The 26,839-nt window shown below is 36.4% G+C and overlaps 1 protein-coding gene across 2 annotated transcripts; it reads left to right on the top strand.

Annotated features, from left to right (window-relative positions):
• Positions 1 to 20,272: 20,272 nt before the first annotated feature.
• LOC103716234 (U11/U12 small nuclear ribonucleoprotein 35 kDa protein) lies at positions 20,273 to 25,705 on the top strand. Of its 2 annotated transcripts, none has more exons than XM_026808163.2 (8): positions 20,273 to 20,568; positions 20,662 to 20,759; positions 20,878 to 20,929; positions 21,733 to 21,809; positions 24,359 to 24,449; positions 24,522 to 24,597; positions 24,714 to 24,792; positions 25,248 to 25,705. In XM_026808163.2, the coding sequence occupies exons 1-8, from the start codon at positions 20,430 to 20,432 to the stop codon at positions 25,512 to 25,514; spliced, it is 879 nt and encodes a 292-aa protein (XP_026663964.2). In that variant the 5' UTR covers positions 20,273 to 20,429; the 3' UTR covers positions 25,515 to 25,705. The 2 variants fall into 2 exon arrangements, with proteins under 2 accessions (XP_026663964.2, XP_008802379.2); XM_008804157.3 differs by having other exon boundaries at positions 20,274 to 20,568; positions 21,739 to 21,809.
• The last annotated feature ends 1,134 nt before the right edge of the window (positions 25,706 to 26,839 follow it).

Genomic DNA, 26,839 nt, shown 5'->3' on the forward strand with positions numbered 1-26,839 from the left:
ATTTTACTATTATATCCTTTTCTATTCTTATTTTTACATATATATCCACGCAGTCTAACGTTGTTAAAAAAACTAATAGTTTCAAATTAAAATGACTAAAATATTCTTAATGGATAGAAGTACGAAATGAAATATTTATAAGACGATCGCAATAAAGGACAAAAAAGTAATTTCTCTTAGGAGAAGCAGTGTGATTAAAGGTTGGGGGATTATATGGTTGGAAAAGCATACTCATTTGTCCGACCAACTAGGGTTACAAAGTAGTTTAGATTTTTGAACCGACACGGCATTGAAAAAAAAAACATAAATACCCTTCTAAATATCAAATTTTACATAAATATTTTTTCAAAATTAATACTACATGTATACCCTCGTCAAACACTTATTTTATTATTATATCATTTTCTATTCTTATTTTTACATATATATCCACGCAGTCTAACGTTGTTAAAAAAACTAATAGTTTCAAATTAAAATGACTAAAATATTCTTAATGGATAGAAGTACGAAATGAAATATTTATAAGACGATTGCAATAAAGGATAAAAAAGTAATTTCTCTTAGGAGAAGCAGTGTGATTAAAGGTTGGGGGTTTATATGGTTGGAAAAGCATGCTCATTTGTCCGACCAACTGGGGTTACAAAGTAGTTTTGATTTTTGAACCGACACGGCATTGAAAAAAAAAAACATAAATACCCTTCTAAATATCAAATTTTACATAAATATTTTTTCAAAATAATATCTACATATATACCCTCGTCAAACACTTATTTTACTATTATATCCTTTTTTTATTCTTATTTTTACATATATATCCATGCAGTCTAATGTTGTTAAAAAACTAATAGTTTCAAATTAAAATGACTAAAATATTCTTAATGGATGGAAGTACGAAAAGAAATATTTATAAGGCGATCGCAATAAAGGACAAAAAGGTAATTTATTTAGGAGAAGCAGTGTGATTAAAGGTTGGGGGTTTATATGGTTGGAAAAGCATGCTCATTTGTTCGACCAACTAGAAAAAATTCATCGAAATAATGAGTCACCCGTTCCATTGATATGGACACATCTGAGATCAACAAATGCTCGGGAGTTCCTCTATTCAATCCTTTTCCTTCTCCATCCATCCTTTTGTTATATTGTAAGTGGATATTCGAAAAAGAGAAGAGAGTATATGCTTAACACAGCAGTGTCGGACTAATTCTCTCCTCCCAAATCTGGAAATGCTAACCAAAACTTCAATGGTAAAGGAAGTCTGCCAGTCAAAAATAATATCTGAACATGTATCACCTAGTTGAAAAAGCTTTACCGAGTAAATCCTTCTAATGACCCATTTATCTACGGTTACAAAGTAGTTTTGTTTTTTGAACCGACACGGCATTGAAAAAAAAAAACATAAATACCCTTCTAAATATCAAATTTTACATAAATATTTTTTCAAAATTAATATCTACATGTATACCCTCGTCCAACACTTATTTTACTATTATATCCTTTTCTATTCTTATTTTTACATATATATATCCACGCAGTCTAACGTTGTTAAAAAAACTAATAGTTTCAAATTAAAATGACTAAAATATTCTTAATGGATAGAAGTACGAAAAGAAATATTTATAAGACGATCGCAATAAAGGACAAAAAAGTAATTTCTCTTAGGAGAAGCAGGGTGATTAAAGGTTGGGGGTTTATATGGTTGGAAAAGCATGTTCATTTGTCCGACCAACTAGGGTTACAAAGTAGTTTTGATTTTTGAACCAACACGGCATTGAAAAAAAAACATAAATACCCTTCTAAATATCAAATTTTACATAAATATTTTTTTAAAATTAATATCTACATGTATACCCTCATCAAACACTTATTTTATTATTATATCATTTTCTATTCTTATTTTTACATATATATATATCCATGCAGTCTAACGTTGCTAAAAAAACTAATAGTTTCAAATTAAAATGACTAAAATATTCTTAATGGATAGAAGTACGAAAGAAATATTTATAAGACGATCGCAATAAAGGATAAAAAAGTAATTTCTCTTAGGAGAAGCAGTGTGATTAAAGGTTGGGGGTTTATATGGTTGGAAAAGCATGCTCATTTGTCCGACCAACTGGGGTTACAAAGTAGTTTTGATTTTTGAGCCGACACGGCATTGAAAAAAAACATAAATACCCTTCTAAATATCAAATTTTACATAAATATTTTTTCAAAATTAATATCTACATGTATATCCTCGTCAAACACTTATTTTACTATTATATCATTTTCTATTCTTATTTTTACATATATATCCACGCAATCTAACGTTGTTAAAAAAACTAATAGTTTCAAATTAAAATGACTAAAATATTCTTAATGGATAGAAGTATGAAAAGAAATATTTATAAGACGATCGCAATAAAGGACAAAAAAGTAATTTCATTAGGAGAAGCAGTGTGATTAAAGGTTGGGGGTTTATATGGTTGGAAAAGCATGTTCATTTGTCCGACCAACTGGGGTTACAAAGTAGTTTTGATTTTTGAACCGACACGGCATTGAAAAAAAAAACATAAATACCCTTCTAAATATCAAATTTTACATAAATATTTTTTTCAAAATTAATATCTACATGTATACCCTTGTCAAACCCTTATTTTACTATTATATCATTTTCTATTCTTATTTTTACATATATATCCACACAATCTAACGTTGTTAAAAAAATAATAGTTTCAAATTAAAATGACTAAAATATTCTTAATGGATAGAAGTACGAAAAGAAATATTTATAAGACGATCGCAATAAAGAATAAAAAAGTAATTTCTCTTAGAAGAAGCAGTGTGATTAAAGGTTGGGGGTTTATATGGTTGGAAAAGCATGCTCATTTGTTCAACCAACTAGGGTTACAAAGTAGTTTTGATTTTTGAACCGACACGGCATTGAGGAAAAAAAAAACATAAATACCCTTCTAAATATCAAATTTTACATAAATATTTTTTCAAAATTATTATCTACATGTATACCCTCGTCAAACACTTATTTTACTATTATATCCTTTCCTATTCTTATTTTTACATATATATCCATGTAGTCTAATGCTGTTAAAAAAACTAATAGTTTCAAATTAAAATGACTAAAATATTCTTAATGGATAGAAGTACGAAAAGAAATATTTATAAGACGATCGTAATAAAGGACAAAAAAGTAATTTCTCTTAGGAGAAGCAGTGTGATTAAAGGTTGGGGGTTTATATGGTTGGAAAAGCATGCTCATTTGTCCGACCAACTGGGGTTACAAAGTAGTTTTGATTTTTGAACCGACACGACATTGAAAAAAAAAAACATAAATACCCTTCTAAATATCAAATTTTACATAAATATTTTTTCAAAATTAATAACTACATGTATACCCTCATCAAACACTTATTTTACTATTATATCCTTTTCTATTCTTATTTTTACATATATATCCACGTAGTCTAACGTTTTTAAAAAAATGAATAGTTTCAAATTAAAATAACTAAAATATTCTTAATGGATAGCAGTACGAAAAGAAATATTTATAAGACGATCGCAATGAAGGACAAAAAAGTAATTTCAAAATTTTATTTTATTTTTAATTAAAATAAATATGGTTTTATTAACGATGTTAGAAGAACTATTATAATATGGGCATTTGTGTAAAAACAGTGTTTTATAAGAGCACATGAATAAATATAAATTTTAAGAGAGTTTCGTGTAAATTTAAATTTTTAAGAAGTATTATGCAAAAAATTCAAAAATAAATGATATGCTGACTTTAGAATTTGATGGGGGATGCAACCAATAATCTTATCAGTGGTAGTGTGATAAATGTTTGTGTGGAAAAGAAAATGGTACGGTAATAGCATGGTAATAAGAAAATGACTTTGGATGTTTGGGTTTATCCTTTTTTTGTGTAGTAAAAGTTCAAAAATTATTTTCTTTAATATTATGAAAAATTTGATAACTCCCTTTGATTTTCATATTTAAATTCAAAAATAGAAAATAGTTTCAAATTTGAATTCAAAATTTGAAAAACACCACAAAACACACTTTATTGTGTTTTGGTTACAAAATTTAAGATTTGGAGTCTATGCATTAAAACAAAATAATACTTACTTGCAAGAATAATTAATCTCATTCTTAGTGCCCATTTAATTTCAACTGAATCTTTCATTTGCTCTTTAATTAGTGAATTTATTTAAATTTTAAATTTCAAAACCTAGTGCAATACTATTGAAAACTCTTAATTAAATACTTAAATATATAGGACTAAACTTGTATGTACAACTAATTAATCAACCAAAACTCTATAAATGACTTTTTTTTTATGATTATAGTGTCATCAAACCAAAAAAAAATTAGTGACTCTTTGAAAAAGAAAAAAAATCTTGTTTCTTTTGCAAACTCCACACGCACAAAAAAAAGAGGAAAAAATAATTAGTTTGCAATATTTTCTCCACGAGATAAATTAATTTTTTAGTGGAACTCTTAGAAAAGAAAAAAAATTGCTTCCTTTTTTTTGGAACTCTACACGCACAAAAAGAAATAAAAATAATTTGTTCGTAATATTTTCTCCACAAGCACAAAAAAATCAAATAAATTAGAATTTTAGTAGGATTCTTCAAAAGGCAAAAAAATCATTCAAAAATAAATGTATGCACAAAAAATCTATGGCAAAAAACAAAAAATAAAATATTTATAATATTTACTATATTAGATTTTTAGTGGAACTCTTCGAGGAAGGAAAAAATCTTATTTCTTTCAAGACCTCTATGCACATAGAAAAATGAAAAATAATAATTCATTTGTATTATTTTCTCCATGAGCATACAAAAATTCAAGATAAATTAGATTTTTACCAGAATTTTTCAAAAAGAAAAAAATTCTCTTCTTATTCCTTTTAGAAATTCTACACTTATTAAAAAAATTTATTTGTAATATTTTCTTATAAGTAAATTAGATTTTTAGTGAGACTCTTCAAAAAGGAAAAAAAATACCATGTGCATAAAAAAAACGAACACAAAAAGAATCATAATAACTATAGGATGTCAGGTAAAAAAAAGGAAGTCACATGCATAAAATAATTTCAAAAAAAATAAAATAAATTCAAGAAAATTCATTCATTCATAATAAAGGAAAAAAAATTGGTGTTCAGAAGTTGTGTAAAGAAAGAAAAGTCAAAAACTATATTTCTTGTTGCCTCGAGAAGAAGGGGTGCCTTTGTTGCTGCGTTTTGAAGGTCATCGCCCAACTTATGGTTTGACACAGCTACGACGTCGTAGTTCTGCTTCCACAACATCCATCTTCCATATTAGGGCAGCCATTTGATTTTGAACTTCATCCATCAGATCATCTTATTGTCGTTCGATGTTGTAGAGATTATATTGATCGTCATAGTAGGAATCATCATAGTAGGGATCATAATAGTAGGAACGGCTTCTTCTTGTACTCATGTGGATCGATTTGCTCTGATACCAATTGACGCAGTCGGAGATAGGGTTTATATGGTGGACTCAGATGGAAGGGCTAATCTTTGCTCTCTCTTTTTATTTTTCTCAAGTGGCGGTTAGGATTTTGGTTGATGGAAGGATGAAGGAAAAAGATGATGATGATGATGAAGAGATTGAGTTTTATGGATGGCAGTCAAGTTAAGAAAATAGTGAATAAATGAACTAGGGCTAGAGTTAGGGCATGGTGATGATGGATGCAAGAAAGATGTAAGGAAGATAATTAGGTCTTAATTGAAAGAGTCTTACCTTCACTCAATTGATAAAACAAATAAACCTAAAATCAAACCCAACTTCATGCACACGCCCTAAGGATTGGACGCCTTGCTCCCAAGCGATGATCCAAACACAACGCATATCTAGGATGACTCGGGCTCCTGCTCCTGCATCAGATAAGGTCCTAAATAGGTTCAAAATCTTTAAGGCTAAAGAAAAAACCCAAACTAAGAAAATTCTTAAAAGACTTAGGCTTGATCGAGGTGAAAAATATACCTCAAATAAGATGACCCTAATCTACCAAGAACATGGGATCATTCATAAGGTAACTCCTCCTTATTCCCCTCGATCCACTGGTGTATGTTAGATGTATGCCCTAGAAGCCAATCTGGCGGACACATTATTAATTCTAGGACATAAATCTGTACTTGACTTTATTATTATTGAATAATAAATGGGCATCTTTTTCATTCATATTGTTTATGTGTCTATGAATCGTCCAAGGAATTAATAAGATGATGATACATATTCTCAAGAGCTGAGAATTTGAGCTATGTATCATTGGTGATTAATTTCTAAATGCTCCTGATCAATGGATCATCACGAGGACGGTGATCGATCCGATCAGTGCACAAGATCACTTTTCTTCTGGATGGATGAGACTCGAGTCCACAGTGTAGGGACACTGAAGTGATAGTGCAGGTGCTTGTTAGAGAACAAGGGTACTGAGCGTGACCAAGACAAGAAGTCACTTGGATGTATATCCACTCGTCAGTGACTTGCTTGATGTTGCAGTAGTATGACTGGTCCTTTGACCTGCGGTGCTTCGGCTACTCACAGTGAGGTTATTGTAGTTTGACTACACGTATACATGGTCGCTAGCCATATGGGTCCTTGTAGTGTAGATTGGCTGCAGTAAGTTCACTGTAGGAGTAGGGTATGCACTTACATGAAATCTATCGACCTTGATAGAAGAGGAGTGATCCTACGTGATTTGTTAGACTGAGTTCTAAGACCTTGGCCAGGGCAGAAATATAAAGTGGAGAAAGAGTTTTTCACTATCGAACTCAAGTCAAATAAATCTAGACATATGACAGACGACGGGGTTTGACGAGTTATCCATGACCTCCGGTCTGTAGGGATCCACGATAGAAGGACTGTATCATACGATAACTGCACCTAGAGGTTCATCATTCTATTCTGCTGGGTGGCCACTACATACTGCTAGGTGTCACTGGTGGATGGTGAGACTCATAGGGATCATCTTGATGGTCGATAAACCCTGATGAGTTGAGTTGAAATTGTTTCAACCCATTGAAAGAAGTTTTCAATGATATTGTGATGGAGATCACAATATATCTCACTACCAGTCAGAATGGAACCTATGGGGTCACACACATTAGAGGTAATGACCGATCCGATGGTTGAATGTGATTAGGAATCACAAATAATCAATTAGATTGATAAATGAAAACCCGCTAAGAGTTAGTGGCTAGAAGAAGGAATAATTGCAATCGGATTGTAATTTAATTTAATTAATTAGATTTAATTAATTGAACTTGATCATGAGTCCTACTTGGAGTGGAAATCATGGAGTCCTAATTGGATTAGGATTTCAAATTAAATTAGAATCCTATTTGGAATAGGATTTCTAAAGTCCAAATTGTCTTAGGGCTGAAAATTGAACAAGTCCTGATTAGATTAGGATTTTCTTAAGTCCTAATTAATTTTAAATTTAATCTAATTAATTTTATTCCTAATTGGATTAGGATTGAAGAGTTCAATAGAGTCATGGCTCAATTAAATTCTAATTGGATTAGGAATTGGAGGAAATTGAAATGGGTTCATAAAAATCCTATTTTGACTAGGATTGGACTCATGCAATGGACCCAAATTAAAACCCTCTTTAATTTATTTAAATAGCAGATTTAAATGAACTTGAGGGAGGGGCCCACGCCCCTCCCCTTGGGGTGTGCGTGGGAGAAAGAGGAGGGGCGCACGCCCCTCCTTGTTAGCCAAAAAGAAGAGATAAAGATGAGTTCCTAAAAAATAGGAACTCATCCTTATCTCTTAACTAATTAAAAGGGAAGGGGATTTCGGCCAGCATTTTGATGGTTTTTCCTTGGCTTTCACGGCAGAAAACCTCCTCTCCCATTCCTCCTTCCATCCGCAAGCAACAAGGGAAGAAATCAAGGGTGATGTGATCTCCTTCCCTTTCTTCTTTTGGTTCTAGCGCAAGGAAAAGAAAAAGGCTGCAGAGAGCCTTTATTTCTTCTTCCTTGGCACTTTCTTCTTCTTCCTCCTCTCAAGCCAATCAAAGGTTGATTCAAAGGAGAGGACTTCAGCCATCCATAGCCATCTCTGCAAGGGAGCTAGCACCCCGGTGAGATCCAAAGGCTTCGATCGAGTCAGTACTTCGTGTGGATACCTGTAGAGGCCGGACGCGTGTGCGGCTTCCACTGAGCCTTGATCAAATACCACGTAAATCAGATTTGCGGAGACCATCTACCCGCACAAGGTGAAGATCTGATCTTCTTAATGATTTTAAAATAGTTTAAAATAATTTAATTCTAATCTATCTACAAACGAATGGTTTTAAAATACGTTCATGCGATGAACGGATCCCGCATATGTTTTTCTGCTGCAATCTGAAAATTATTTCAAAATTTTCATGGCATATGAGGGATGCTAGCAGTGGTATCAGAGCCATGGTTATGTAGATTAAGATTAGAATTAAATTTTTCAAGGTATTTTAGATCTGAAATTTAAGGGATTATGCTTGCTGAAAATTAAGTATGCAGAATTTTCAGCTTGCTGTTTTTTCTGCATACTAATTAATGGATGCTTAGATTAATGATTCTAATGCATTAATAATGTGATTACAAATGTTTAGAGTCAAATCTAGCATGATCAGCAAGTCATGAGATGGAATAATCAATTAAATTATAGATCTGAAAATAATTTTTTATGCATGTGATGCGTATGGTGATGATCATGGATGGACCCTTTGAATGTGCTGAAATGTTCTGCGATGTTCTGTGATGCATGTAATTTTAATTTTCAGATGCCTGCGTGCATCTTAAATTTATGTATTAGAGACCTGCGTGTCTCAATGAAAAGGGTTATAATTTTATTTTTATTTTTATTTAATTTTTAAAGCAATCTGGGATGTAATCTGTGATGTGTGTTGCACGTCGATGGTTGATCGATATGTACATCAACAAGCTCAACATGCACGGATCAAGATCAAGGGTTGATTGAAGATGGATCAAGGAGTTGATCACAATTGGACCTAGAGGATCAAGATCGAGTCAAGAGTTGAAGACGATCAAACCAATTGACGTGCATGTGCTTGTAAAATGACCCCATCCTGGATCCATGATCATCACCATTTAATTTTATTTTTGATAAATGCCTGGATGTTTAATGCTTATGATTATGCGGGTAGACTTATATTTGCATGAGATGTGAATACGCGATCGAGAGAGACCTAAATCGAAACCTCCCTAATCAGTCGAGGGTGAACCAACATGAGTTAGTCATATTAGATTAATTGATCTAATTGGTGTCTAGGCAAGCCTATAAGGTGGTTACTTAATTAGGACCTTACTCTCTGAGTAAGGGGAGCCTCCCACCTGCTTACCTGGCCAATTGTTCGATTACCTCTTATGAAGAACTCAAGTTGCAAATACTAAGACTTGATTATGCAATACTAAGTCCATAGGTCTTCCACCGTAGTAGAGTTGCTAAGGTCATTCCGGCGTTGATTTGTCTCGGCTGGACACAGTGGGCAAGTTGCATCGGGGGACTGGACCTCTCTATTAGACATGAGATGTTGTGGGGTAAAGGTGGGGTTGGGCACCAATAACTGTTAGGTGAGGACCCAATGACGACTTTATTTCTGCGGTTATATTGTGGGTCTGACTTAACTAAGTAATGGGGCCAATAACTGTTAGGTGAGGTCTTCATGACTTAGAGACCAAGTACCACTGCAATTTGCTTGAGAAGCATTGTACAAGAGTTGTACACTCATCCATTTATATGTCACCAATAACTGTTAGGTGAGGCGGCATGTAAATCGGTGAGACCGCAGTACCCACTAAAAATCCTAGTCGCGTAGGATTTTCGTTTCTCCATCAGGGGAGTATGAGGGATTTGAGAAAATAGTGGGAGCATATTTGTTTTAAAAGTCCCTAGAACAAATTAAGTTCAAGTACAAAGTCTAACTAGAATCTTTACTCTCTACAGATCACAATGTCAGCTTCAAACCCTTTGACCCGAATCCTTGAGACCAACAGACTGACCGGAACCAACTATAAAGACTGGCTTAGGAACCTGAAAATTGTTCTGAATTGTGAGAAAATAGGGTATGTGCTCGAGAATGATATCCCTAGGCTACCAGCACGTCCTACTGATGATCAGCGTGAGACGCATCAGAAGTGGACTGATGACGACATTAGGGTCAAGTGCTACATCATGGCATCCATGACTAACGAACTTCAATGCCAGCATGAGAACATAAAGACTGCTAGAAAAATACTGGCTCATCTGCAAGAGTTGTATGGTGAGCAGAGCCGCACTGCACGCTTTGAAGTGTCCAAGAGGCTCTTCAAGGCAAAGATGCGCGAGGGGCAGTCTGTCCATGATCATTGTCTGATTATGATCAAGGACCTCGAGGAGCTTGAGAAGCTCAGTATGTCCATGCATAAGGAACTGCAGATAGATCTGATCCTGCAATCCCTTCCTGATTCATTTGGTCAGTTTATAGTAAACTACCATATGAATAAAATTGAATGCACGAAGACCGAGTTGTTGAACATGTTGGTAACTGCTGAAGGAGCCTTGAAAGGTTCAAGGGGCTCTGTTCTGGCTGCTGAGCTGACTTCTGGTTCCAAGAGAAAGTCTACTTGGAAGAAAAAGAAGTCTGCAAAGAAGCACAAGAAAGACAAAAGGCCTAAGAAGGAAGTTCATAAGAAAAAGGCTAATGACAAGGGAAAATATTTCCACTGCAACGTCGACGGCCACTGGAAAAGGAACTGCCCTTCATACCTCGAGAGCCTGAAGAACAAAAAAGACACACCTTCTGAAGGTATGTTAGACTTGCTCGTAATTGAAACTAATCTTACGGTTTCTTCTACTTCTAGTTGGGTTATAGATTCTGGTTCTAGTGCTCATTTGTGCACTACTATGCAGGGTCTAAAGGAAAGTAGGAGGCTGGCGGAAGGTGCAGTGACCCTTCGGGTTGGCAACGGGGCAAGAGTTGCTGCTGTGGCTGTAGGCACCTACCCTCTGCGATTACCGTCTGGATTTAGTTTATTGCTCAAAGACTGTTATTATGTCCCTGCTGCTAGCAGGAATTTGATTTCTGTTTCATGTTTAGCACAGGATGGTCATGTTTTGTCATTTGACAAAGACTTTTGTTCTATTTATTTCAGAAATAAATTAGTTGCACGTGGTTTCATGATTGACAGTCTTTATCACTTGCATATTGATGTATCTGTGAATGTGTCTGAGCAAGTAGTGGATGCCATAGGATCTAAAAGATCGAGAGATGAGATAAACCAGAAGTATTTGTGGCACCTCAGGCTTGGCCATATTGAAGAGGACAGAATGAACAAATTGGAGAAAGATGGGCTTCTCGGCCCATTGACTTCTGAGTCATATCCAGTTTGTGAGTCCTGTCTTCAAGAAAAAATGGCTAGATTACCTTTTGTAGGACATGGGGAGAGGACCGCTGAAATACTTACCCTGGTTCATGCTGATGTATGTGGCCCATTTGATGTGTCAGCCAGGGGTCGTTATTCATACTTCATTACCTTTACCGATGACTATTCATGATATGGGTATGTGTATCTTATGAGATACAAATCTGAGTCTTTTGAAAAGTTCAAAGAGTTCAGAAATGAAGTAGAAAAACAGACAGGAAAAACCCTTAAGGTTCTTCGATCAGATCGAGGAGGAGAATACCTTAGTGGGAAATTCCGGAAATATCTCAAGGAGAATGGCATAGTCTCACAATGGACGCCTCCGGGTACACTTCAACTCAACGGGGTGTCAGAGAGGAGGAATCGGACTCTATTGGATATGGTCCGATCTATGATGAGCTTCACTGATCTACCTATGTTTCTTTGGGGAGATGCCTTATTATCCGCGATTTATTTATTGAATAGAGTTCCCTCTAAATCCGTTCCTACCACACCGTATGAGATATGGCATGGTAAGAAGCCGAGTCTTGGTCATCTCAAGATTTGGGGATGTCCGGCCCACGTCAAGCGACTACAGGCGGACAAGTTAGAGCCTAGGACCATAAGTGCTCGTTTCATTGGATATCCTAAAGAGTCATTAGGATACAATTTTTACATCTCAGAGGATCACAATGTGTTTGTGAGCCGACATGCCGTCTTCCTGGAAAAACAGTTTATCCTTGATAGAGGCAGTGGGAGGAAAATTGAGCTTGAAGAGAGAGTCTCTGAAAAGCAACGAGTCATGGATCCTATAGAACCTATTCATATAGAGCCAGTACACATAGTACCTCCTCCACCTCGTAGATCTAGTAGGGTCTCCCATCCTCCCGATAGATACTTAGGTATACTAGTAGAGGACACCGAGGAAATGTTTCTCATGGAAGATAGGGAACATGTACAGGATCCCAATACCTACAACGAGGCGATATCAGATATCGATTCCGAGAAATGGCTGGAAGCCATGAAGTCTGAGATAGACTCCATGTATTCCAACCAAGTCTGGACCTTAGTAGATCCACCAGAAGGTATAGTACCTATTGGATGCAAATGGATCTATAAAAGGAAGATAGGTTCGGATGGAAAGGTAGAGACCTATAAGGCAAGGCTAGTAGCGAAAGGGTATAGTCAGCGCGAAGGCATTGACTATCATGAGACCTTTTCACCTGTAGCCATGCTGAAATCCATTCGAACATTGCTTGCCATTGCAGCATTTCATGATTATGAAATATTGCAGATGGATGTGAAAACTGCTTTTCTGAATGGATATCTTGATGAAGATATCTATATGGAGCAGCCTTTGGGTTTCACTTCCAGTGATGGTGATCACAAGGTCTGCAAGCTGCAAAGGTCCATCTATGGACTAAAGCAAGCATCTCGGAGTTGGAACACTCGTTTTAATGATGCGATCAAATCATTTGAGTTCATCAAGAACGAAGAGGAACCGTGTGTTTACAAGAAGGTTAGTGGGAGTGCTGTCGTGTTCCTCGTACTGTACGTGGATGACATCCTCCTGATAGGAAATGATATTCCTATGCTAACCTCGGTCAAGGTCTGGTTATCAAAAGAGTTCTCCATGAAAGACCTTGGGGAAGCATCCTACATTTTGGGGATTAAGATCTATAGAGATAGATCTAAGAGGTTGCTTGGCCTATCACAGAAGATGTACATAGAGAAGGTACTGAAGAGGTTCAGTATGGAAAACTCCAAGAGGGGTCTATTACCCCTAAGACATGGGATTCATCTCTCCAAAAAGATGTGCCCCAACACATCTGAAGAGATTCAACGCATGAGCAGGATTCCTTATGCTTCTGCAATAGGAAGCCTCATGTATGCCATGCTGTGTACACGACCTGATATAGCCCTTGCTGTGAGTGTCACTAGCAGATATCAGTCGAATCCAGGTGAAGAGCACTGGACAGCTGTGAAGAACATTCTTAAGTACTTGAGAAGAACTAAAGATTTGTTCTTGGTTTTTGGAGGACCATCAGAGTTAAAGGTAGAAGGATACACAGATTCAGATTTTATGACTGATATTGATGATAGAAAGTCTACATCTGGATATGTGTTCTTGTGCAATGGTGGTACGGTAAATTGAAAGAGTTCCAAACAACCGATCATTGTTGATTCTACCATGGAAGCTGAGTATATCGCCGCCTCTGAAGCTGCAAAGGAAGCCTTCTGGTTCAACAAATTCATTGCAGAGCTAGATATAATGCCATCGGATGCCATCACACTCTACTGCGATAATAATGGCGCTATAGCCCTTGCTAAGGAGCTAAGGTCTCATCAGAAGTCCAAGCACATAGAGCGGCGCTTTTACCTCATACGCGAATACCTCGAGAAGAAATATGTTGAGGTACAGAGAGTAGACTCCGCGGACAACGTGGCAGACCCGCTCACTAAACAGCTAAATCAGCAGAAGACAGAAGCCCACCTTGAGAAGATGGGACTTAGATAAATGTCTGATTGGCTTTAGTGCAAGTGGAAGATTGTTAGATGTATGCCCTAGAAGCCAATCTGGCGGACACATTATTAATTCTAGGACATAAATCTGTACTTGACTTTATTATTATTGAATAATAAATGGGCATCTTTTTCATTCATATTGTATGTGTCTATGAATCGTCCAAGGAATTAATAAGATGATGATACATATTCTCAAGAGCTGAGAATTTGAGCCATGTATCATTGGTGATTAATTTCTAAATGCTCCTGATCAATGGATCATCACGAGGACGGTGATCGATCCGATCAGTGCACAAGATCACTTTTCTTCTGGATGGACGAGACTCGAGTCCACAGTGTAGAGACACTGAAGTGATAGTGCAGGTGCTTGTTAGAGAACAAGGGTACTGAGCGTGACCAAGACAAGAAGTCACTTGGATGTCTATCCACTCGTCAGTGACTTGCTTGATGTTGCAGTAGTATGACTGGTCCTTTGACCTGCGGTGCTTCGGCTACTCACAGTGAGGTTATTGTAGTTTGACTACACGTATACATGGTCGCTAGCCATATGGGTCCTTGTAGTGTAGATTGGCTGCAGTAAGTTCACTGTAGGAGTAGGGTATGCACTTACATGGAATCTATCGACCTTGATAGAAGAGGAGTGATCCTACGTGATTTGTTAGACTGAGTTCTAAGACCTTGGCCAGGGCAGAAATATAAAGTGGAGAAAGAGTTTTTCACTATCGAACTCAAGTCAAATAAATCTAGACATATGACAGACGACGGGGTTTGACGAGTTATCCATGACCTCCGGTCTGTAGGGATCCACGATAGAAGGACTGTATCATACGATAACTGCACCTAGAGGTTCATCATTCTATTCTGCTGGGTGGCCACTACATACTGCTAGGTGTCACTGGTGGATGGTGAGACTCATAGGGATCATCTTGATGGTCGATAAACCCTAATGAGTTGAGTTGAAATTGTTTCAACCCATTGAAAGAAGTTTTCAATGATATTGTGATGGAGATCACAATATATCTCACTACCAGTCAGAATGGAACCTATAGGGTCACACACATTAGAGGTAATGACCGATCCGATGGTTGAATGTGATTAGGAATCACAAATAATCAATTAGATTGATAAATGAAAACCCGCTAAGAGTTAGTGGCTAGAAGAAGGAATAATTGCAATCGGATTGCAATTTAATTTAATTAATTGGATTTAATTAATTGAACTTGATCATGAGTCCTACTTGGAGTGGGAATCATGGAGTCCTAATTGGATTAGGATTTCAAATTAAATTAGAATCCTATTTGGAATAGGATTTCTAAAGTCCAAATTGTCTTAGGGCTGAAAATTGAACAAGTCCTGATTAGATTAGGATTTTCTTAAGTCCTAATTAATTTTAAATTTAATCTAATTAATTTTATGACTCCTAATTGGATTAGGATTGAAGAGTTCAATAGAGTCATGGCTCAATTAAATTCTAATTGGATTAGGAATTGGAGGAAATTGAAATGGGTTCATAAAAATCCTATTTTGACTAGGATTGGACTCATGCAATGGACCCAAATTAAAACCCCCTTTAATTTATTTAAATAGCAGATTTAAATGAACTTGAGGGAGGGGCCCACGCCCCTCCCCTTGGGGTGTGCGTGGGAGAAAGAGGAGGGGCGCACGCCCCTCCTTGTTAGCCAAAAAGAAGAGATAAAGATGAGTTCCTAAAAAATAGGAACTCATCCTTATCTCTTAACTAATTAAAAGGGAAGGGGATTTCGGCCAGCATTTTGATGGTTTTTCCTTGGCTTTCACGGCAGAAAACCTCCTCTCCCATTCCTCCTTCCATCCGCAAGCAACAAGGGAAGAAATCAAGGGTGATGTGATCTCCTTCCCTTTCTTCTTTTGGTTCTAGCGCAAGGAAAAGAAAAAGGCTGCAGAGAGCCTTTATTTCTTCTTCCTTGGCACTTCCTTCTTCTTCCTCCTCTCAAGCCAATCAAAGGTTGATTCAAAGGAGAGGACTTCAGCCATCCATAGCCATATCTGCAAGGGAGCTAGCACCCCGGTGAGATCCAAAGGCTTCGATCGAGTCAGTACTTCGTGTGGATACCTGTAGAGGCCGGACGCGTGTGCGGCTTTCACTGAGCCTTGATCAAATACCACGTAAATCAGATTTGGGGAGACCATCTACCCGCACAAGGTGAAGATCTGATCTTCTTAATGATTTTAAAATGGTTTAAAATAATTTAATTCTAATCTATCTACAAACGAATGGTTTTAAAATACGTTCATGCGATGAACGGATCCCGCATATGTTTTTCCGCTGCAATCTGAAAATTATTTCGAAATTTTCATGGCATATGAGGGATGCTAACAGTGTAGTGGAATTGAAAAGCCGAATCTTGATGGATATGGTTAACTCAATATTAATTAGTTTAGGCATACTTGAAAATATGTAGAGGGAAGCTGTATTAGTAGCCTGTTATATCCTAACTAGGATATCTTTTAAGGATAATTATAAGACCCCTTTTGAACTTTAGAAAGGTAAAACTCCAAGGTTAAATTATCTCAAAATATGCAAATACCTAGCCAAAATAGGTATACCTAAACTCAAAAGAAAAAAATATATCCTAAAACTATAGATGTGATCTTTCAAATCAAGCCATCAACTCTGAATTCAACTTAATCATTCACAACCCCTGGATTTTGGCCTCCTTACCTCAAGATGGTAAGCAAGGTTGTAGGTGGGTATTCCAAAAGAAATTTAGACGTGATAGATCCATCGAAAAATATAAGGCTAGACTAGTAGTTAAGAGTTATAATTATAAAAAAGGCTTGCATTTCTTTGATGCATATTCACATGTAGATAGAATCATAACTCTTAAAACCCTTCTTGTCATTGCTTCTATCCTTAGGTTGATCATTCATCAAATAGATATAAAGTTTGCATTTCTAAATGGGAAACTTGAAGAAGAAATCTACATAGAACAACATAAAAGCTTTGTTATAAATGGACAAAAGAATAAAATGTTCAAACTTGTCGAGTCACTCTATGGTCTAAAACAAATAGCTAAATAATGACATGAAATGTTTGATAAAATTATCATAGCCTTTGGTTTCATCATCAATGATCATGATAAATGTGTTTATTCTAAAGTCATCGACGATAGTTGTGTAATTCTTTGCTTGTAATTCGATGATATTCCAATTTTTGGAAGAACCCTTGAGATCATATCCAAAATCAAATCATTTCTATCAAATAACTTTGAAATGAAAGATCTAGGTAAAATTGATGTTATCTTTAGGATGGAGTTAATCAATTCCCCAAGGAATTGCTCTCTTTCTTGCTCATTCCATTGAAAAATGATTGAAAATTTTAGTTACTTTGGTTGAAAATTTGTATCCACTTAATATAATCCTAGTCTTACGGATAGGTCTGATAATTGCACGGGTGTGCTACCCTATGTTGGATAGCCGGAAAGGAGATAAAGGAAGGTAGTGACAATAGCGTGGGCCTAGGTGCCTTGACTTTACAGGACTATCGCTATTATGACACCGCTTACATAAAAAAAGAGAAGGTAGGGTGTAGCCAGAGCTCCAAATTACTCTACTACTAATAGTAAACTAGAGTTCTACTAAAAAGCTAAGCAAGAAACTTAAAAGGAAAAAAGCAACAACAAGTTAAAGATAAAGATAAAGTTTTGTTGTTTGATTGGAAGAAGAAGCATTCCTTTTTCAGATCACATTCTATTGTTTATACAAGATGACAAACGATATGATAACTACCTACTTCTAGTGGGAGTAACCTACATTTGGCCTTTATTTATAATAGTTCTGATAACTGATACCAACTGCCCTCCACTACTTATGTTATCACAATGGCTAGATCCGATATTAGCTATCAAATCAATAGAGAGTTTTCACATAGTCATGCTTAATCAGTCTCAAATCTATTATAATTGATCTTCATTTGACCTACCCATAATAGTTCACCCTGATCGTATCTTTTTATTTGGCCTATAAAATGATGCCCTGTGTTAAGGTACCTTCAAGCCAACTCGGTCGGCTCTTATATGTGGTGTTTGTTGTTTCGACCTCAGTTCTCATTAAGAATTTTTTTTTCCTTTTAAAAAGAGTATAAAACATACAGAATACTGTTTACACTTGTCTCCAATAACCAAATCCCATTGAATCCATTCTAAATAACTTAGACAATGGAGAATGTAAATCTTGCCCTCCGGTTTGTGACTTTAAAAAAGAGTACAAAACATATAGAACGCTGTTTACACTTGTCTCCAATAACCAAATCCCATTGAATCCATTCCAAATAACATATCAGGAATCTAAATCTTAATCTCTGAGGGCTTCCAATATTGATTGCATCCTGCCAACCAATCAGTAGGAAAGTTGGCCTCAGAAGAAGTGTACATAGGCCAACAGCTAAAATACATCCTTAAATATAGGGATGGAATGCGATTTGCTAGAGATGTCATTAATCCACCCTATAACCGTATTGGAGTCACCGTCTATAATAACCCTTTCACTTTGGAGAATAAAGATAACCACATGGAGGGCTTTCAAGCTACTTGTAATTCAATAGAATAGAGATGGTTGAGAAACAACAAGCCCCAGCATACAGGGCCCAAGCTTCATGATCATGAACTATGAAACCTGCACCTCCGCAGCCATCCTTTATCGTTCCATTGAAGTTGACCTTCAGAAAACCTTGAGGAGGGGGCATATTTGAAGTCCTATCATCAATAGCATACTCTAGCTTTGTTGTGCGGCTAAATGTGTGCATGTTCCTAAGATGTAGAACCGATCATGAACTGAGCTTGGCAGAAAAAATGTCAAATTTTACATACGCCTAACCCAAAAACTAATAAAAATGAATAGAGTTTAGGCTCGAGGTTTGGTCTATAATTAGCTCTACTCAGATGCCATTATAAGTTAGGATGTGATTGTAAAGAAATTCCAAACTGAGCCTACATATTTTATAAAAATATTGATGCTTAAGAAAGCTTGCATGGCAAAAATAACCCACATTCAAGCAGCAACGAAGGGCCACGAGCCACTAATATCAAGTGGAAGGAGGAGCAACAGGGTTTTAACATTGCCCATTACCTGTATTGAGCATTATATACCGCACTGGTTTTGTGAGTTGCATCAATCCACGAGCTCGTTTTGTGGCACGGTCAGCCCATAGCATCACTCCTTCATTTATTTTTTTTAAAGTAAAACTTGGGCCTTGTTTAGGAAAGCTTTTGGAGTGCCAAAAAGTATTTTCTGGTCCTCCAAAAGTACTTTTAGAATAAAAAATAGTGTTTGGTAAAATTTTCGGAAATCTGTTTCAGCTTTTGCAAAAAGTTGAAAACAACTTTTGGGGAGAAGCTCCAATTTGGAGCTTTCCGAAAATGCCGTTTTAAGATTTATCAGGAAGCTATTTTTTGGACCAAAATATCCCATTTAAATTATATTTTTTTCTCCCAAAACCCTCATCCCGCCTCTTCCTCTCTCACCCATCCTCTCCCTCCCCCTCTCTATCTTCTTCTTCCTCTCAACGCCGCCGCCTCTGCTTCTTCTTCTTCTTCTTCTTCTTTCTTTTTTCTTTTTTGCTTTGGGAGCTCGTGGCTGCCCATGGTGGCAGCCACCATACCGGCCACCACTCATGGCCGGCGACCCTTCTATATTTCAATGAAATAAAATAATAAATAAATAAATAAATAAAAAGAAAAATAATGAGTGAGTGGCAAATTATCTGATCTAAATAAATAAATAAAAATAAATATTAGTAATTAGTTAACCAATTTTATCATCTAGCCAGAAAATTTGTTAGAGAGATAAATGGTCATTAGAAGGATGGAAAAATAATTTACACTAATAATTATAATATTTTATATATTTATTATTATATTATACTATAATATTATATCATAATATATTGATATGTTATGTTAAATAATTTAATATTATATTAAATTATTATCCTATAATACATAATGTTATAATGTTATAGTACTATATTATATTACATTAGATTAATATTATACTATATCATATATTTATGTATTAATACATATTATATTTTATTATGCTTTGTTGTATAATAGTGGTAATTTTTTTTATGATCATTTTGTCACACAAAAGTACTTTCTCAGTTTGTTTACCAAACATATGTTAAAGTGTCATTGTACTTTAGAAATATAGTTACCAAACAGTAAACAATTTTTTATAAATGCTCTCTACATCCAAAAGCTCTACTTCCAAAAGCTCTACTACTAAACAGTCTTTTTCCCCTAACAAACTTAATTATAATGGAATAATTACCATCGACCACCATGACAAATCCTTAATTGTCGGTGTAGACCTGCTTAAAGACATGCCGCCGGTGCATTGCTTTCGCCTCTTCTATCACCACCTTCCCCTCTTCGATTCGATTTCCAGAACGTTTTAACCCTAGAAAAATGATATCTTGATCGATAAAGAGTAAGCCGAAGGAGAGCGAAGGATGAGCGCGAGCAACGTCAACGCCGTGTTTTACGCGGACACCTACCACCCGATCCAATCCGGGAGCATCGACGGCACCGACATCCTCCCCCACGACAGAGCCGTCTACGGCGCCCTCCTCTGTTCCAACGCCGGCCTCTGTACGTAACTCCAACTCCATCTCTTCTCGCTTCTCTACTTCCCCTCTTTCTCCGCCGTGCTCTAATGTCATCGAGAAATCGGGTGTTTTTTAGATGATCCGTTTGGCGATCCCAAGGTTATCGGCGATCCTTACTGCACTGTATTCGTCGGCCACCTCTCACGCCAGACCGATGAAGAAATTCTTCGAAAGGTGGGATGCCGACCCCTGAGCGTTGTTAAAAATCGGATTTTTACTTGTCTTTGTTTTGATTTGGGTCTGTCTTTGTTCGTAAGTTGATTGGTTCTTCTTCTTCTTCTAAACATTGTAGGTTATGAGCAAATATGGGAGGGTGAAGAACCTGCGGTTAGTGAGAGATATTGGTAATCTCTTGCTTTTGATTTTTTTTTTTCCGGTTAGGGGAAAAATAGAATGGTCGTCTTCTGCAATGAGGGGATTAGATACGGAAGTTGCTGGAGATTTCACTGTGATGGTTGTTATGATGGGATGCCGTAGTATTTTTAATTGGGTGGATTTATGCAAGATTTCTGATGAACTACCTAAAGAAAGATTGCTGAACTTTGGTCGAAGCAAATTTAGATTAGGGAAAACTTTTTTTTTTGTAACAAAAAGAAAAAGGTGAGGAAGGAAGATAGAAACTTGAGTCCAAGCATGTTTGCCTACAAGGCCCAAAGGAAATGAGGTCCTTAATCACCTAGCAGCCACTACACTTAGATATCAGGTTTCTACTGACACATCAGTTATGCCAAGAGATGATAGGAAGCCTCACTGAGCACGACGAAGGCTTGACAGTGATTTCATGTTGAGGCAAGTTGATCTGGTTACTCAAATTGCTGATGTTAGTGCCTCTGATAAACTCTGCTGATAAAGGCTCATTGCAATCCATGCCAAAGAAAAGGCATTGCTTCTACTTTTGGAAACCTTTATCGAGAAATTTGGAAAACACTATTAGAAAAGAAAAGCCTGTGAAACAGAACTGCCACTCAGAAATTATCTCACCAAGACATTATCACCTGAATACCTCATATTTCTGTTCCAACATTTTTCCATTAATGAACATGTGCCTGCTTTATATGCCTTTGTTCACCAAAACATGCATTTATCTGGTTAAATTTTTTTGCGGAGTATGCCTCTTTTTGTTTATCTGATTGTGTTGCTTTGCTAGTTGCAGTTACTGGCGCCTCACGCGGTTATGCTTTTGTTGAATATGAAACTGAAAGAGAGATGCGCCGTGCGTATGAGGTCCAACATTCATGCCTTGGTCCTTGAGCTTTTGTTTCCAACATGCTCATTGCCTGCTAAAACTACAACCCTTGTATCTGTATCTATGATTATTTCATAATTATGATATCTGGTGGATGAAGTGTAAATATAATGCATTCTTTAACAAAACATTTATGTTTTTTGGTTCACATTACTATTGTTTATTAATCCTCTTCATTTTCAAATCCTGCACGCATAATTCTGGGCAAGGAATTGGTGTTCATCTAAATGTTCTGTTGTCTGAATAAGTGGTAACACATTAAGTTCATTTTGATACATTCATCAGTTTTCTTTTGGTAAAGCATAGCATGAATGAAGTTGTTCAATTAAAAGCATGAAAGAAAGATTTGGCACATTTAGGGAATCAATGAACTAATCATGCAGTGTTTCTGAGAGTCTACTAGTATTTCTGTGTGCTGGATGATTTAATGTACACATCCTTCCTTCATATAAATCACATGTTGCTAGAGTTAATCAGTGGCTTTGTAACAGTAAGACAAAAAATTAATAATTGTATCATATGCACAACCTAGAGACAGTTCTAGTTTCTGCTTCCAGCAGGAATTATATTATCTTATAAATTGAAGTTTACTTCTGCATCACCTTTTCTGCATTTCTTGAAGGCTGCAGTTGTCAAATCTAGGAGCTCAGTGAATGTTGGGATGAGAGTGCTTTCTTTGTCAGGCAAATAAGTCACTAAACTCCTTGAGTGCAAGCACACACACCTGTAGTTGCAGGGCATATAGTTGATTTCACATATTTTTTCTTGTAAGAATTTAAGTATTTATTACAAGGAAGCTATAGGTTTTTCTACTAATGATAGCATTCGGCTTGTGATCTGAATCAGTTATCAAATTTTTGCCAACTTAAAAAATCAGAGTTTCTACTTTGAAATTAAAATATTTAGTGAATAACCAGATATGAAGAAATTTAGGGTATCAACATTCATGGGAGGTAAGAAGCCAACCCAAGAGTGGAAGCAAACTGAAAGTTCTACCAGTTAGAACTGGTATACAGCATGCAAGTTAGGATGCCTCATCAGTTACATGAGGTTTTTTGGAAAGGAACATATGTCTAACTGACATCCGTCTTTGATAACTTGACAATTTGCAAGCACAACAAAGCATGACAATGAAATCTTGACACATTATGAAACAACTAATCTTTTAGATAGAACACTGACTGGGTCCTTAGCAAGATCATAAGCTACCTTCTTTAAGGAATAAAAGTTGGTTTACTGAAGTATAGGCAACTAAGGTCTGCAATAAATCCTACTACTTTTCTAGAATGTTATGAGTTAAATGACCAAACTGATTGCCTGTAGTAATTTAGAGAAATCTTTCTCTGATCCCTATTCACTCTTCAGAAAGAATTCACGAATCGAGGTATTGCTGCAAACTGTCATAATGAAGATTTAGTCATATCCACTCATTGAATCATTTTTTATAGGAAAACTTATTCATGAATCATTTCTTCCTTTGGTTCAAGTCTATAGGTGTGCATTATATTGGTATGAAAAATGACTTTATTCATGATGATCCTCTTGTGGTCTATAAGCAATCTCACCCATCTTTCCTCAGCATGTCTGTCATCTTTGTCATGCCATCCATGGTCTAAACAGGCCCTCACTGCCTAACTTAAGTTCAATCACATAACAATGGAAGTTCTTTTGTTGCAGAATATGATTGTGCCATAAGCACACCTGGTGATGTGAAAGGCTTAGATCCATAGATTGAGTGCTATAAGATGTGGAGCAGAATAGTAACTCTATTTTTTCTTAAAGTGTTGGCGTCAGCTTTCTGCAGCAGAATTCTGTTCAAGGTATAAAGTGATAAAGACACCAAGAAAAAGTGTGACAGTAGCTTACCAATCCCAGTTTTTCTTTATTTCTTACACGGTGCATCCAAAGCGGTCATCGCTTTGGAAGGTAGAGCCCTATTGAAATAAAAAAAAATAAAAATCACAGACTGTATGACAATTTAGATCAGCGTTTAAAAAATATAATTTGGGAATAAAAAGTGACTATCAAAATACCTAAATAAGCTCAAAAACTATCACATAACAAAAATACCTAAATAAGCCCAAAGGTTATCAAAATAAAATAAAATCACTCTAACCACAATGAAACTGGCTGGACCATCCTCCTACGGCGACTGTAGACCCAAGTAACGGGTGATCTGATACTAGTGCCCGCACCAAAAAGTATAATTGTCAGGCAACAAGAAATATTTGAAATTGAATAACAAGATTATGATGCCAGGTTCTAGAGCATGTCTTTTCAAAGGAAAGGTAGCTGACCACTTGATATCAAATGAAGATTTATAACAAAAGCTCCTTTGCTGGAGCCGCTGATTTGGCTATTATTGGAAAATGTGATATGCATTTTTTCCTGGAAGATGGCATGTATGATTTACATGTTTTTTATGAACATTAACTCATGTCATGACTGCAACTTCTATTGTTTTTCCAGCTGCTAAATTTATTAGCTGCTTGAACATATCCTCTAATTATTATCCTCATTCATGTAGGATGCACACCATTCTATTATTGATAACAGTGAAGTGATTGTAGACTATTACAGGCAGCAATTGATGCCTGGATGGATCCCGCGGAGGTTAGGTATGTTAAAACACTCAAGCATTGCTTGAAATATTTCGGCACTCACCAAAACCTTGAGACACTGTTCAACAGGAGGGGGCCTTGGAGGTAGGAAGGAATCTGGTCAGCTTCGCTTTGGAGGTCGAGAGAGGCCATTCCGAGCTCCTTTGTATGGAATTAACTCTTCACGTCAAGCCCTGTTGTTGTGTGACTTCATATTAGTTTTTCTGTTGCAGTATGTATAAAAAGCCAACCAGCTTACATCCTTGATTTTTGTGCAAGCAGGCGTCCTATTCCCTATGATGATCTGAAGAGGCTTGGTATTCCACCACCACCTGAAGGACGATATATGTCACGCTTTGAGGTATAAGTTTCTATTTTCCTGTTTAATTTGCATCCATGAAGTAGTTGCCTTGTCATGGAAAAACAGACACCTTTGGGGCTCGATGATATCATTTCATGAATGTTCTTGTTATAGTAACTTTTTTAACCAGTATTTTTAGGGCTCAAATGCCTGAACTAACTTGATGTCAGGATTATCAATGTGTCTTCAAAAATTGAGTATCATTGTGCTGTAGCAACAGCATTGCCTCGGTGTTAACTGACTGCCTGTGAGCAGTGTTGCTTTCACTTGTGGCCATATTTTGAACACAGTTCCTTCCGTGGAAGTTGTTTCTATTTCATTTCTATAACATACATGGTTAGTGGGCACATTTATTGTCCCCTTTTTCTCCATGAGATACATAATGATTCCTTGTTACTTTTAAGAATGTAGACTGTTACATGGTAACCAACCTCGCCGTTTCTTTGTGATTATAGGTTCCATCACCCCCCAGACGGAGAAGCAGCCATGCAGACAAGGAAGACTCACCATATGTGCAGCGAAGATCCAATGATAGGGAAGAACCTTCCCACAAGCAGCAGAGAAGTTCAGCTGACAGAGATGATTCCTCTCACAAGCATCGTCGATTTCACCAGGAACCTTCCTATGACAAGGATGACTCCTCTTACAAGCATCATAGACGTCGTGGTGAACATTCCTACCCGCATAAGAAGAGATCAGCTAGTAGAGACCACAGTTCATAATTTTTTTCAAGAGAAGAATTAAAATGTCATATGTTTCTTAGTTTGTGGGTCTTTGTCTAGATAGAAGCTAGAATTTGATAGCCTAAGGGATCTTTACATACTCGTTAATCATACCTATCAAGGCAGGCAGGAAAATGGAAAATAATTTTGAGGTTCTCCGCTCTATCAAAGCTTCCTGATTTGTATGTTCATTATTGCTAATTGTGATAGCGTGACTGCATTTCACCGCTCTTCGACCTGCAAGACCAAAACAGTGTTAAAATCCCTTTTTTTTTTGCTGAGGAGTTTATATATATATATATATATATATATATATAGAGAGAGAGAGAGAGAGAGAGAGAGAGAGAGAGAGAGAGAGAGAGAGATTTGACCATACTGAGTAAATCTTCATTTAGATTCAATTAGATCTAAGATTGGATGGTGAGGATTCTACATCGATTATCCGAATGGTTGAATATGATCTACTACTTCTAATTATTTATACATCCAAAGAATAAAAAACTTGAAGATTTTTAATTTATACATCAAGCTATTAAAATTTTTTTGTATTATATAAACTATCTAATTTTTTGACTATTTAGGTGTACAATCTAAAAATCTTCAAATCATATGATTTTTTGTCCGTAAGAAATTTTAAGTAGATCATATCAAATAACTCAGATTATTGATATGAGATGTTCGTTGTCCGATTTAGACCTAATTAGAGCTGACTGAATTTGAATAAAGGTCTGTTAAAATGTAGCCAAATCAATCTCTCTCTCTCTTTATAAGTTTGGTAATTAAACCCATCCAGACCAGCAGATGGATCAACCTATGATGCCCATGAATCCGTGGTCAGCCATGGAACCCATCCTACAAACGGTGCCCGATCGCACCTACTCAACCCTTCCCTGTCACACGCATGCATGACCAGAACTTTGGAACTCTCCACAATCACCTTTGGAAAATCACACAGAAGAATGGTTGAGACACTGCAAATTAACTTGATGGACACCTGTGTTCTCTGCAAAATCCCCCCTCATTTGTATTTGGGGCATGGCTGATCCTCACACTTGAAGGCTTGAACAGAGCATGGACAGAATTTGTTAAACTGCAGGTAACACCCAACCCTAGAATATTGTTAAACGTAAGTAAGGGTTTCAGTATTAGCTTCTCAGTTTCATCCAGAAGTAAACCACCAAATCTAGATTCAGCTTCCCAGAAACAGAACTGCTTATGTTGGTGATTGTCATATACTTCTGATGAGCCAATTAGACTTCAGGAAGCTTGAAAGAAAAAGGAGATGGCTATTGGTCACTTCATAAAAATAGAAACAACTGAGAAGA

Source organism: Phoenix dactylifera, unplaced genomic scaffold (genome assembly GCF_009389715.1).
Source record: "Phoenix dactylifera cultivar Barhee BC4 unplaced genomic scaffold, palm_55x_up_171113_PBpolish2nd_filt_p 000526F, whole genome shotgun sequence".
In the NCBI taxonomy this organism is placed as follows: domain Eukaryota; kingdom Viridiplantae; phylum Streptophyta; class Magnoliopsida; order Arecales; family Arecaceae; genus Phoenix; species Phoenix dactylifera.

Bases quoted from the DNA above. Each gene is read 5' to 3' on its own strand.
- LOC103716234 (XM_026808163.2), top strand. From the start codon at position 20,430: ATGAGCGCGAGCAACGTCAACGCCGTGTTTTACGCGGACACCTACCAC. The intron at 20,569-20,661 runs GTACGTAACTCC...GGTGTTTTTTAG, and splicing joins CTGTTCCAACGCCGGCCTCT to ATGATCCGTTTGGCGATCCC. The intron at 24,793-25,247 runs GTATAAGTTTCT...TTGTGATTATAG, and splicing joins GATATATGTCACGCTTTGAG to GTTCCATCACCCCCCAGACG.